The sequence below is a fragment of the Gymnogyps californianus genome, chromosome 1 (genome assembly GCF_018139145.2).
Source record: "Gymnogyps californianus isolate 813 chromosome 1, ASM1813914v2, whole genome shotgun sequence".
In the NCBI taxonomy this organism is placed as follows: domain Eukaryota; kingdom Metazoa; phylum Chordata; class Aves; order Accipitriformes; family Cathartidae; genus Gymnogyps; species Gymnogyps californianus.
In genome coordinates this window covers 8,449,352-8,462,043 of record NC_059471.1, presented here as the reverse complement: position 1 = coordinate 8,462,043, position 12,692 = coordinate 8,449,352, and the positions used below count along the sequence as shown (strand labels likewise).

General features: G+C 48.4%; 1 protein-coding gene across 1 annotated transcript; it reads left to right on the top strand.

Moving 5' to 3' along the window:
• Nucleotides 1-270: 270 nt before the first annotated feature.
• FZD4 (frizzled class receptor 4) lies at nucleotides 271-5,405 on the top strand. Its single transcript, XM_050906581.1, has 2 exons — nucleotides 271-418; nucleotides 1,584-5,405. Exons 1-2 carry the CDS (start codon nucleotides 287-289, stop codon nucleotides 2,910-2,912), a joined length of 1,461 nt encoding a protein of 486 aa, XP_050762538.1. The 5' UTR covers nucleotides 271-286; the 3' UTR covers nucleotides 2,913-5,405.
• The last annotated feature ends 7,287 nt before the right edge of the window (nucleotides 5,406-12,692 follow it).

Genomic DNA, 12,692 nt, shown 5'->3' with positions numbered 1-12,692 from the left:
GGGAGGCGCCGTCCCTCCCCTGGGCAGTTTCTCGGCGAGGCTGTTTAATAGCGGAGCCGCCCCCGGCCCCTCCCCGTTGGAGCCGGCCCGTGCGGCACGGCGCGGCCGGGGCCGGGGCCGGGGCCGGGGCCGGGGCAGGTGGGGCGCCGCTCGGGCCATGGCGGGGGGCGGCGGGGGGGAGGCCGGCCGCGCCCGGCTGCTGGCCGTGCTGCTGGCGGGGCTGCTCGGCGGGGCGCGGGGTTTCGGCGACGAGGAGGAGCGGCGCTGCGACGCCATCCGCATCGCCATGTGCCAGAACCTGGGCTACAATGTCACCAAGATGCCCAACCTGATGGGACACGAGCTGCAGGCGGACGCGGAGCTGCAGCTCACCACCTTCACCCCCCTCATCCAGTACGGCTGCTCCAGCCAGCTCCAGGTGGGTCGGGGGCCCGGGGGTCCCCTTTGTGCGTGGCCGGGGGGGGGGGGGGGGGGCTGTGCCGTGCCCGGACCGGCTGCCACCCCCATCCTCATCCCCGTCCCCTCGGCTCAGTCCAAAAAAAAAAAACAACAACAAAAAAAACCAACCCGAAAGTCCCGCCGCCTTGCCGTGCCATTCCTCGCTGGCTGAGGAGAGCATGGTTCACCCCGGGTGGAGGTGCGGAGGGCGCCAGGGGCACGGGAAGGCGGCGGGTGGCCCGGCGGGGTGGCCCGGCTGCGGGCGGCGGGGCGCGGCGCGGCGCGGTCCTCCGTCCCGCCTGGGAAAGCTGGGGCTCCCGCAGCTTTGCCTGGTCGCTGCCCGCCGTGGCTGTTGTAGCCGAGGTGCTGCGCCCCTCTTAAATGAGAAACCAACGGAGCTGGCCCCCGGGAGCTGCTGGCTGCTCGGGACCTCCTCCGAGAGTTCCACCGCAGGAGTTTCTTTCCCAGGCGAATGGCAAGATCCTTGTCCTCCCCATGGGCATGGATTTCATCAAACAAAACCCAGCTTGTTTCTTGGGGCAGAGTTCCTGAATTAGCACGCAATCCCGCTTTATGTTGTCGCGTCACAGAATTGTGATTATTCAAAAAGCCGAGAAAATGACAATGTTTTATTACTGTTGTAAATACGTATGTGACCTTATGGTAAAAGAAAAGCACATTCTTCTAGGAGGATCGTCAACTGAAGTAATTCAACAAATGCCTTTTCTTCTGTTTGTTTGTTAGCTGCAATATCCAGGCAGTGCCTAGAACAAATATATGTATTTGTTTAAACCACTTTAATTTGTTTTTTTGCTTTCCTAAATTGCACCCTTGAGGTTTAGATCTGGCTAAATCTCACTCGCTTTATTGAAACTGATCGGCTAAATTTACATGGAGCTAATCTAGGGAGTAAAATGTTCAGGCTTTGGCTTCAGACCACATTTGAACTGAAAGAAGACAACATTTTTAGGGTTTTTTTTTTCTCCTTTGTTTTTATTGTTCTTGGTTTATTTGTTTTATGCTGCTTCCTGTTTTTTAAGGCAAAGGACCAAATATTACTGCTAAAAAGGCAAAAAAAGAAAACTTGTTATATTTTGACCTGTTTAATTTTCCCCTAACGCACTTGTGATTTCTGTTTCTTGCAGTTCTTCCTTTGTTCGGTCTATGTCCCGATGTGCACAGAGAAGATTAACATCCCCATAGGTCCCTGCGGCGGCATGTGCCTCTCCGTCAAAAGAAGATGCGAACCCGTTTTAAAAGAATTTGGATTTGCCTGGCCGGACAGCCTGAACTGCAGCAAATTCCCACCCCAGAATGATCACAACCACATGTGCATGGAGGGCCCAGGAGACGAAGAGGTTCCCCTTCACAGCAAGACCTCCTTGCAGCCTGGAGAAGAGTGCCACAGCATGGGATCTAACTCGGATCAGTACATCTGGGTGAAGAGAAGCTTGAACTGTGTCCTGAAGTGCGGCTACGACGCTGGTCTCTACAGCAGGTCAGCTAAGGAATTCACAGATATCTGGATGGCCGTGTGGGCCAGTCTTTGCTTCGTCTCAACTGCCTTCACAGTCCTGACCTTCCTGATTGATTCATCCAGATTTTCCTACCCGGAGCGCCCAATCATATTTTTGAGCATGTGCTACAATATTTATAGCATTGCTTATATTGTGAGGCTAACTGTGGGCCGGGAAAGGATATCCTGTGATTTTGAAGAGGCAGCAGAACCTGTTCTTATCCAAGAAGGTCTTAAGAACACAGGATGTGCTATAATTTTCTTGCTGATGTATTTTTTTGGGATGGCTAGCTCCATCTGGTGGGTTATTCTCACATTGACGTGGTTTCTGGCTGCAGGACTCAAGTGGGGCCATGAAGCTATAGAAATGCACAGCTCTTATTTCCATATTGCAGCCTGGGCTATCCCCGCGGTGAAGACCATCGTCATTTTGATTATGAGACTAGTAGACGCAGACGAGCTCACCGGTCTGTGCTACGTTGGGAACCAGAACCTAGATGCGCTGACGGGCTTTGTTGTCGCTCCGCTTTTTACCTACCTGGTCATCGGGACTTTATTCATTGCAGCGGGACTAGTGGCCTTATTTAAAATCAGGTCTAATCTCCAGAAAGATGGAACTAAAACTGACAAACTGGAAAGGCTGATGGTCAAAATCGGTGTCTTTTCAGTGCTGTACACCGTCCCAGCAACGTGTGTCATTGCCTGTTATTTCTACGAAATCTCCAACTGGGCCATTTTCCGCTATTCGGCAGATGATTCCAATATGGCAGTGGAGATGCTCAAAATCTTCATGTCCCTCCTGGTGGGTATTACATCAGGTATGTGGATCTGGTCAGCCAAAACTCTGCACACGTGGCAGAAGTGCTCGAACAGACTGGTGAACTCAGGGAAAGTGAAACGGGAGAAGAGAGCAGATGGTTGGGTGAAACCTGGGAAAGGGAATGAGACTGTGGTATGAGAAAAGGACGACAGCCCGGTGGTCTGCTCTCCTGTGAAGGACTGATCGTGTGTAAGCATTGCTGTGTAAATGTTGGGAGTAGAGTAGGGAGACGGTTACACAACCTGTCTCTGGGGGATGGAAAAAAAAGCCTTAAAGAATAAAAAGCAAAAAGGTCATGCTGCAGATACAATAGCCATAAACCATGCTGCCCAAAATAGGAAAGCCCAGGGGGGCTTTAAAAGCTGTGAAATATCCAAACACGTTATCTTCCTTTTTTTTTTTTTTTTTAAAGCAGGATGCAATATACTGAAGTCTTTAGAAGCTGAGGGACTGTAGCCCACAGCTGTGGGAGCTTGTTTTCTTTTCATCGTCTTATAGCTGATGGAGGAAAGGTGGTCTGGGGCCAAATTCTGGGCTGATTTAGGGTCCAGTTATCAGAAGATGGAGCACCCAGGACCTCCGTTAGATGTCTTCTTTCCGAGTTCAGCATCGTGAAGGAAGCGCCTGCCGAGGGTTGTGTCTTTGTGCCCTGGGGAATTCTGTTGCTCCTATACGTTGCACAAATCAGCCAAGGATCAGGTCCTCCGGCAAATACCAAGTGAACTCTCCAGGTCTGAGAGTTACACATGATGAGTAGGATTTAGTGAGGTATTAGTGAGGATGATTCTTTAAGTCATCTGATGGTCTAATAATAATTTTGACTGATTTACTGTCTGTAACCTGGTCTGAATTGAGAGTTGACTCTGCCTTGAGCAGGAATTTGGACCTCCCTAGGTCCCTTCTCACTGAATTATTCTATGGTTCAATCAATATTTCTAATTTTTTAAAAGCTTTACTCAAGGCCATTGTCAGCAGTAGAGGAGTCTGGGAGCTGGGAAACTGCGTATGGTCTTCTGCATCGATTATTGTTATCCGTCTGCCTCCGTTCCTGTCGCTTCAGGTGCTCCTGCTGTTTCCAGTGAACTACTTTATTCTGCTGCATTTAATAGCTTTAAATAAAGTCTTACATTATAGTGTTCCTTCCTCCAGGAAAGAGAAAAATGAGTTGAGGGTCTCTTCAAACAATGCCAGTTTTCTCCAAGTAAACTTATCTGGCTCTCTCTGGAGACCAATTGCATGAAGCAATTAAGTCTTAATATATTTCATTCCATGCGATGGTATCTCTGCAGACGCCAGTCTGGGGAGAAGCGAGATGTTAAGTTCCTTGGCAACCTCATGTTCACACAGATCAGTTGTATAATTATGTGTGTCAGTTACAATTAAAAGAACATTCTCAGCCCATGACATCGCAGTACAGCTGACTGCCTCACAACGATGCTCCGATTGCTCACTGACAGCTATGGAGATTTTTTTTTTTTTTAATATATATGTACATGCAGAATGTGAGCAGTCCTTCAGTCCCCAGTTTTTGTAAAGGGATCCCAAGAGAAGAGATCCAACTTCTTGGTGAATAATGTTGTTTCATAGCAACTGTTGAGTTTTCTTATCCTTTTATTTGAGGAGGCGTCAGCTTGTGCTCACGGGGAGCTTGAACCTTGTCCTTTGAAGGACCTTCGGTTTTATCTGTGTGCCCTAAACTTTTGCTTCATTTGTTTGTGTGGAACCTGGTCAGCTGCGGAGCATCCCGCCGGTGCCCCAACTCGCACGACCTTCGGGAGCAGCTGAGAACAGACACTGCTTTATTACAGTCCTTGCTTTTCACACAGGTGCCCCATGTGCTTCCCAAACCACAATTCATTCCAGCTCTGGCCATGAGCACTAATCTGTCCCAGAAGCATGTATTGTTTCAATGTCAATGTTGAAACATGTGCTAGAGCACTTTTTTAAAAAAAAAAAAACACAAACCCCAAACAAACCCTAATTGCAGTCTTTGCGGTTGGGCTCCCTCTCCAGCAGAACAAGTGACAACTTGACACATTCTGCTCAAGACGCACAAGCATTGTCTTGGCCAATGTCGCATACCAGCCGAGCCTTTTCATCCACTCCATAAAGTGTTTTGCTATTAGTGTTGTGTTTGGATCTGGTTATTCCTCTGTGGACAAGGAGTTGTGCAAGAAGATCTTCAGATGGCCGAGCTTCTCCATCGTGCGATCTTTCTCCTGGCGCAGCAAGGGATGTAAAGTCAGCAACTATATGTTGACTTTCAAGGGGTGAGGATGCAATATGAGCCCTTTCTTGTAACCTAGTATTGGGCTGTGCCAAGGTGTCACATTCACTCAAGTGTCCTTCACTCTGGAATGGTTTGGATACTCTCCTGGCCGCTATGACCCATGTTTGACCTGACTGATTCAATAAACAACGTTTTTAACCATGTTATGTACACAGAAGTGAATGTTAAGTAGTACATTGTTATCAGATCCCTGCATCTCTGCCTGTGACCCTGTGGACTGTGACAGACGGATGTCCCCAGTGATTTGAGACGTTGGAAATGAGTTGGATGAGGATAGCACTGCGTAGCCCTATGAGGGACCTGGGGGGGATATTCCATTAAAGAGTGTGAGGGACTCAAATACTATGGGGAGGAGGTGGGCTGGGGAGAAACACCAGTTGCTGTTCCTGAAGGAACGTCTTTCCCAAGCAGTCGGGGGGACACTGTACCAGCCTAAAGTGAAATTAGCTGTTGCAGCGATGAAAGCGTTCCATAAATGTGTTCACACACATGCATTTACCTTGCTTCACTTCAGGGCTGTGTGAGTGGGAAGTCACAGCAGATATAGCCTAAAACCCAGCGGTTGCAAAGAGTGGGTATCTGCAACTCGTATGTTCTCTCATTTCAATGTTGTTATGAATTTAAAGCCAAAAAATGTGTGACTAATCCTGTCTCGGAAGTGCAGTTGCTGTGGTTATACAGCTAGAAACTTTACAGCGGTTACCTTCCTTGGGCAGTCCCTGCTCCCTTCTCCCCACTTCAGCGTGTGCTCTTCTCACTGCAGGTTTTGGAAGCGTCTGCTGGAGAGGTACAAGCTTAGCTCTTACGTTAAACAGACAAGTTAGCTCCTTTTTCTGAATTTTAAGGAAATAGACACTGATTATTTTGGGGTGTACAGAAAATACATCTACTTCAATGTATGTACTGTAAATTTCTAATTTATCACTGTAAAAAAACCAACTTTGCTATTTAATTTTTATATCAAAATAAAATTTTAACCTCTGTGGATAACTAAGGTATTCCTGGCAGCCCTCACGTTTTTGGTGAGTTTTTTTTCTTAAATTGGCTTCATCGTTGTTGGAAGTGCTTTTTTGCCCTGAAGGAAGAAGGACTGAAATGCTCACGCTATGGTGAAGGGATGCTCCGAATGGGTTAATCCAGCACGGTTTGGATCTAAATGTAGGTTGCGAGAAATAACTGAGAACAAAACATCATTGGGCAACGGTGAAAGTATGTGCATGCTTCTGGGCTTGCGCGCGGGGTGGACAGAAACCCTTTCAAAGGCGACGCACAGGTCCCGGGTGCTGGCTGGGGACGCAGCTGGAGCTTTGGGCTTGTCTGAGCATGTTCCCAAAGCCAAACGGGAGTGCAAAAATGGAAGCACAACCATCCGCTGCTGTAGCACCGCCGTGATGTGGCTCCTGGGGAGAGCAGAGCCTCCTGTAAGGCTCCTTTTTATTTCACGTATTGTGGAATACGTGCATCCAAAGATGCACCGAGCATTCAGATCCGGGGCGTACGGTGGAGGAGGGCAGCGTCACCACCTGCCTGTTGAGTATATGAGAAGTATTAGTGGCTTTTGGAAGGGGCAAATTCTGCTCTTAGTAACATGCTTGAAATGTGTTCACTTCTAGGGGTAATTTCAGCCCTTCAGAGAACAGATTCAATCGATTGTCTACATTTTCTTGCAATGTTTTTTTTTTTTTAAATTAAGCTTGTTAATGCTCTGCTTATTTTTCATTCCTTTTTGTCATTTCTGTTCACAGTTAGGATGTATGGTGGCAGCGAGGAGTTCCTTCTTTTTGTGTACATCCCTCACCGGTTTCTCTGACACTGATAGTACAGTTTGCGATATTAGTCATCATCTAAACCCACTTAATCATCTCCATCATGAAGCCTTCTGTGTGCGGGATTACTTAATTAGCATAATGTTATTCTAATAAGAACTTAAATCAGACTAGAGTGGGTAATAGTGAGGGTGTGCTATAAAGAAGACAGTAGGAATTATCACCTGTGTATCTGTAGCTAATCAAGGTTTGAAGAGCAGCATCTAAAACTGGTAATTAGAGTGATTTGCTCATGCCTTTGGCAGCTCATCGCTGTAATGTTCTCAGGTTGGTGATTAGTGAGATCTCTGAAACTTATAATTAGGAGTCTTTAATATAGCTACAGTTAAATGTAACGAACATAAAAGAAAAGAGCTGCTAGGGGAGGGAGCAGGATCTCCCTCTTGTCGTTGGGGCTGTGCACACCAACAGAGATCCTCGGGCATAGCGTTTGAGATGGTGTTGGCTGCTCCAGGTCTCTCTGATGGCCGCTTGCCCTTACGCACGTCCCCCACATCAGGCATCTCAGAGCATCACTTGTGAAGTCACAGTGGATTGCTGGAGTGGCTTTGAATGGGGGACAACCTCCCCGAGCCACTGGGATGACAAATCAGCCCAGGTTTGCCTATGGAGGGGAGTATGTGCCTGTATACAACACTCACAAAAAAAGTAGCTTTTATGAGGACTTTTTGTGGTTGTTTTGCTATTTAGGCTTGGGGTTTTTTGCTTGATTGGTTGGTTTTGTCTTGTGTTTTTTAAAGCTGTTTTTAAAGAGAGCAAATGTTAAGGAGTTTGTACAAAAGGAGACCAGAGTTCTGCTGCCAGAAATCAGGAGCATCCTAAGCTCCAGTAATGTGAAAATGTGGTATCATGAGACCCTGGCTTTGGTGGTGGAGTTTCCACCGCACCCCCTCCATCCTCAGCCACTCATTCCCATAACTGCGCCGCGTTTCAGCTCCTCCTTCACTATGCCAGTACAACTATTTGCGGCACTGTGCTGCAAAGCCGATCAGCAAAAAGATCCGGGTTAAAAATAACCATCAGAGTTTTTGCTTTGTTTTATGCGGGAAGTTTATTTTTAACTTGGACCATGTCAGTGATCTGGTTTATGCAGCAGCCCCACCAAGAGCTGTACCGGCACAGCAAGGCAGCGTGAACTGGCAGGGGAGCAGGGATCTGGCTCGCATTGCCTTGGCTCCCAAAGGCAGCGTCCTGCAGAGCTGTTCCCCAAGCCCTCTTGCACCATCATCCCCATGAGGCCAGAGCTCCGTCTACCTGCAGGGATCAGGAACGGGCGAGAGACAAGCGGCAACTACCCAACCACGTCCAGCTTCCCCAGTCTCAGCTAAAATAGCAAAGCCTTCAGCAGGGCTGTTGGTAACTCCCTAAATGTGATGCTTCGACCGGGGTGATCGAGTCCAGCTTTGAACTGCTTACCTATAGGTGAAAGTCCCATAACAGCCGTGTCGCTGATGCTCCATAGTGCCCTTTTCAGCACGCTTGGGCTAATTGGCTCATAATATATGCCAGGAGTTTGCAGCCTCTGGCTCAACCTAGGATGGTTCAACCAGACTGCCAAATGTTCATGTAGTTTGAGTACAAAGCAGAGCATCTCTTCATGCTTGCAAAGCCAATGCTGGCTGCAACAGTGATGAGGCAGAGCACCGTCCGGGCTGGAGCTGTGTCATGCCATCCTCCTGCTGCACCTCACCAAGAAGAACGGACAAGAGGATGGGTGCAGATCAGGCAGCTCCCAGCTGATGCTGAGCTGGTACAGTAGATCCCGTATCACTAGTATTTCCTGCAGCTGGGAAATGATTTCTGGCCAGAGGTCCTGTGTATCCTGGCAGACTCCAGATGTTGTAACAGCTTTGTGTTGTTAACAACCAGATGTTTTGTTTTACGCTCTGGGAACAGCCTACCAAACAGTCACCACAGGGCTGGAAGAGCACAAAGGTGGCTTAGAGGGTAGCAGCAGCAAACAAGGACTCACTTGCTAAGGTATCCCTGAGAAACTGTTCTGTTTTCCTAGTTTTTGGAGGGAGCAGGGACCTCCCGTGTGCCAGATGTTAGGTACAACACCAGAGGAAACAGGTTAAACTCCAAACACAAATATTGCATCGCAAAGTTTACTGTAATTTGTAACTTTTGATTTTGTTGCTGTGTTTGCTTGCCAGAAGCAAAAGTGGTGATTAATTAGATACACTTCAGAGGGTTTGGGGAAGGGAGACTTACCTTTAATTTTGTCCATTTTTAAATCAGTGGCTTAAAACATTAAGAAAAAAACAATTACCCATGGCTTGTCGATACGCTGGCGAGATAAATATCTTCATTTTGTATTTCCATCAGCGTTTAGCTAGTTTCCTGCCTGGTTCTTTCATTTCCTGAGCTTACTCTGAGGAAGGGAAAAACATCCTTCCTGCAAAATAGATGCAAATCATTTGACAGTCTGCTTCTACATTATTGAGGTTTAAAACATTATTGTGCAGAGAAATAGCCTGACATTAAATGTTTTAAGGAATGAAGTGTTTTCTTCCGAAGGAACTCAGAGACGCTCTCACTCAAGTACTTGGTAGGCGATGATAAGCGGAGTGCCATGGAAAAGCAAGAAGTGAGTCTTTTTATGATTTTTCTTGCATTTTTGGGTCTTTTGCTTTGCAGCAAGGAGTGGCTGACATCTAGCGGCAGCTGCACGCTGGCCCCAGCCCCTTGCCACCGCTCTCCAGCCCCGTCCCCACTCGTGTCCAGGCCGTTCCCGCGGGGTTGCTCGGGGCAGATTTGCTTTTTGTGGCACTGCGGATGCAGAGCGGGGAGCTGCTGCCGGGCTGGGGCTCCTCACCTCCACCTGCTCCCCAGCCCTGCCAAGCTGCGCCCCGACCCGTGTCGCATCGCTCCTGAGAGGGTTGGTACCTCTTTGGTAAGACCAACACCGCTGTAGGCTTTCATAGAATCATAGGATGGTTTGGGTTGGAAGGGACCTTTAAAGGTCATCTAGTCCAACCCCCCTGCAATGAGGAAGGGCATCTTCAACTAGATCAGGTTGCTCAGAGCCCCGTCTAGCCTGACCTTGAATGTTCCCAGGGATGGGACATCTACCACCTCTCTGGGCAACCTGTTCCAGTGTTTCACCACCCTGGCTTTCTTCCAGGCTCCTAACATTGAACCCATTAAATGGGTGTTCAGAGGCAATGGGGTGCGTCCATCCCCTCCCTCCATCAAGGCTCCAAACCAGCATCTGGAAAGGTTGAGGGCAAAGCGGGGCACGTACCTCAGCTGCTGGTGTGAATACTTTGCCCAGCAGCACGTCTGCCGGCCCTGGCCAATAAATGATGGTTTGTACCAAGTGCATCAGCTAAGGAAATCACGAGCTCACCCTCTGTTTAATATTAATCTCTCCTTGCTCAGCCCTGGGCTCGGGGCTGGCGTGGCTACAGCAGGTTGCTAACATTGCTCACAGAGGAAAAGAAAAAGACCTGATAACATGGTAGCGTGGCAAAAGAGCCAAAGGGACATCTGTCCCCTGCTGTGGCAAGGAAAGCTGCCAGTAGCAGAAGCCTGCAGCACATATACTCCGAAAAGGTCGTTTGAAAGACTTAACACAATCTCTTCCTTGCCCTCACGCTGGTTACGTTTAAAAGAAAAAGGACTGGGATAGCACAGCAGAAAGGAAAGCCCTCAGCCTGAGATGATAGCCTTTCTTCTTTCTGCTGCCATTTGGCAGAGGTGGGAAAAAGCTGGCAGGCCCCAGGCAGAAAGCAAAAAGCATTTGCACAGTCACGCGCAAGAGAACCGCAATAAAACCGTAGCATCTTTTTGAAAGGTAGGGGGTGCGGGAGAGGCCTGGAAATGGGGAAGAGGGGTTCTCAGAGGAGGAGGGAATATATATTTAATGCTGAAAATTCAGCTACAGAGGCCCCAGCATATTAAAGTATGACAAACAATAATACCATTCCACTCACAAAACAATCGTGTTTCTACAGCTGTGGCCTGAGTGGAGCCAAAAGAAGTGAGGAGCCATCCCTGCTTCCCTGGAGAACAGTTTTATAACCGAAGCAGGGAAAGGGGCAAGTCTCATCCTGCAACACCAGTAATTCATCCTGTCAGCGTCGGCAAAGCCGGCCCTCAGTTTGCAGTGGGATGAGCTGGGTTTCGCTTCTGCGAGGTCCCTCCCTCTCCAAAATGCCCGAGAGCAGTGTCTGCATCTGCCAGATCCCTGCCAGCTTCGGGATGCACCAGGACGCTGCACAGGGCCACGTCTCTTCCTCCCCCTCTCCGTGGGATATCAGGCGCTTTTTCTTTTTTTGGCTGTGAAAAGTCAAGTCTGAGAGACGTGGCCACCGGCCCAGTCCTCCTCGCTTGTGTGACCTTTCCAGTAGCTGTGCTCTGCAGCCCCACGACTCCCTCCCGCAGCCTGGGCTCCCGTCAGGAGTCAGGAGTTTGCAGCGCTGTTCCCAAATCTACTACTGAGCTGCTGTCTTGTGTCACAGAGGGGATGGCCCGGCCATGGCGGACTAAGAGAGAGAGTAGGATCCAAGAGCTGCCATGGCTGTTGGGACATGAGTGATGATAGGACGAGAACAAATGGCCTCAAGTTGCACCAGGGGAGGTTTAAATTGGATATCAGGAAAAATTTCCTCACCGAAAGGGTTATCAAGCATTGGAACAGGCTGCCCAAAGAAGTGGTTGAGTCACCATCCCTGGAGGTATTTAAAAGACGTGTAGACGTGGTGCTTAGGGACATGGTTTAGTGGTGGACTTGGCAGTGTTAGGTTAACGGTTGGACTCGATGATCTTAAAGGTCTTTTCCAACCTAAATGGTTCTATGATTCTATGATACTACTTCAGTACTGGGCCATGCAGAGGAAGGCAGTGTATGGCTATGCAAGGAGTGCCTGGGACCTCCACAACTCCCAGCTCTGCTAAAGCAACTGAAGCAGAAGAGGCACAAGTTTTTAAATGCTCAGCTTTGAAAGCCTTTTCCTACAACCCCAGAGGAACCCAACTAACCTCCTAGCGACAGAAAAAAGACCAAGAGCTTTGAGGATCTGTTGGCCCAAAGAGGCACACAGAGTGGGGTGAGCAGGAGAAAAATTTCCATGTGAATAGATTCACAGCAAAATAAAACCTGGCACTTCACATCCCATTCCCTACTGCACCTGTTGGCTCATCACCGCTCATTTAAGGAAGGAAAGAGATTTCTTCCGCAAGGAGAGGGGAAGAATCTGCCTTATTGAAAAAAAAAAAAAGACTGCAAAGTCTTTTCTCCATCCAGCTTCTATAGCTCATCTACAAATCTACACACAAATTTGACTAAGAGTGTTTTTTTAACTAATGCAGACATACACATAGTCAGCCTTTAGAAATTCCTATCTCAGAATCATATTCTTAGTGAAGACAAAGCTCAGGTTAAATAATTTACCTCCCGTTACAGAGGAAGTGATTGCTGAGCCTGGGACTAGAAGGCCAGCATTTATGGACCTCAGGCTGCATCTCTTTCTGAAAACCACCCTCATGTTCTTAATTTCTAGGAAGCACTAGAGCAGGTAGACGCAGGGCTACCACATGCCGGCTGCTGAAGGAGATGGAGCTGCTGTGCCGCACGGTGGTACCAATGGCAAGGAGCGGCTGGGATCCGAGGCTGCCTTTCCTGGCTAGCCAGGGCCCTTGGGGCAGGCTTTGGAGAAGGAGTACGGATGTGACCACCAAACCCAGGGTCTCCTGAGCCACGCCATGTTCTTGTGCTAACATGTTGATTCCCCTGGATGCAGAAGAAAAAAAGAAAAATCTCTCTAATAACACAGAGGTTGGAAAAAAAACTGGACT

Coding starts and splice junctions, on each gene's coding strand:
- FZD4 (XM_050906581.1), top strand. CDS start 287: ATGTGCCAGAACCTGGGCTACAATGTCACCAAGATGCCCAACCTGATG. Junction 419..1,583: donor GCTGCTCCAGCCAGCTCCAG/GTGGGTCGGGGG, acceptor TGTTTCTTGCAG/TTCTTCCTTTGTTCGGTCTA.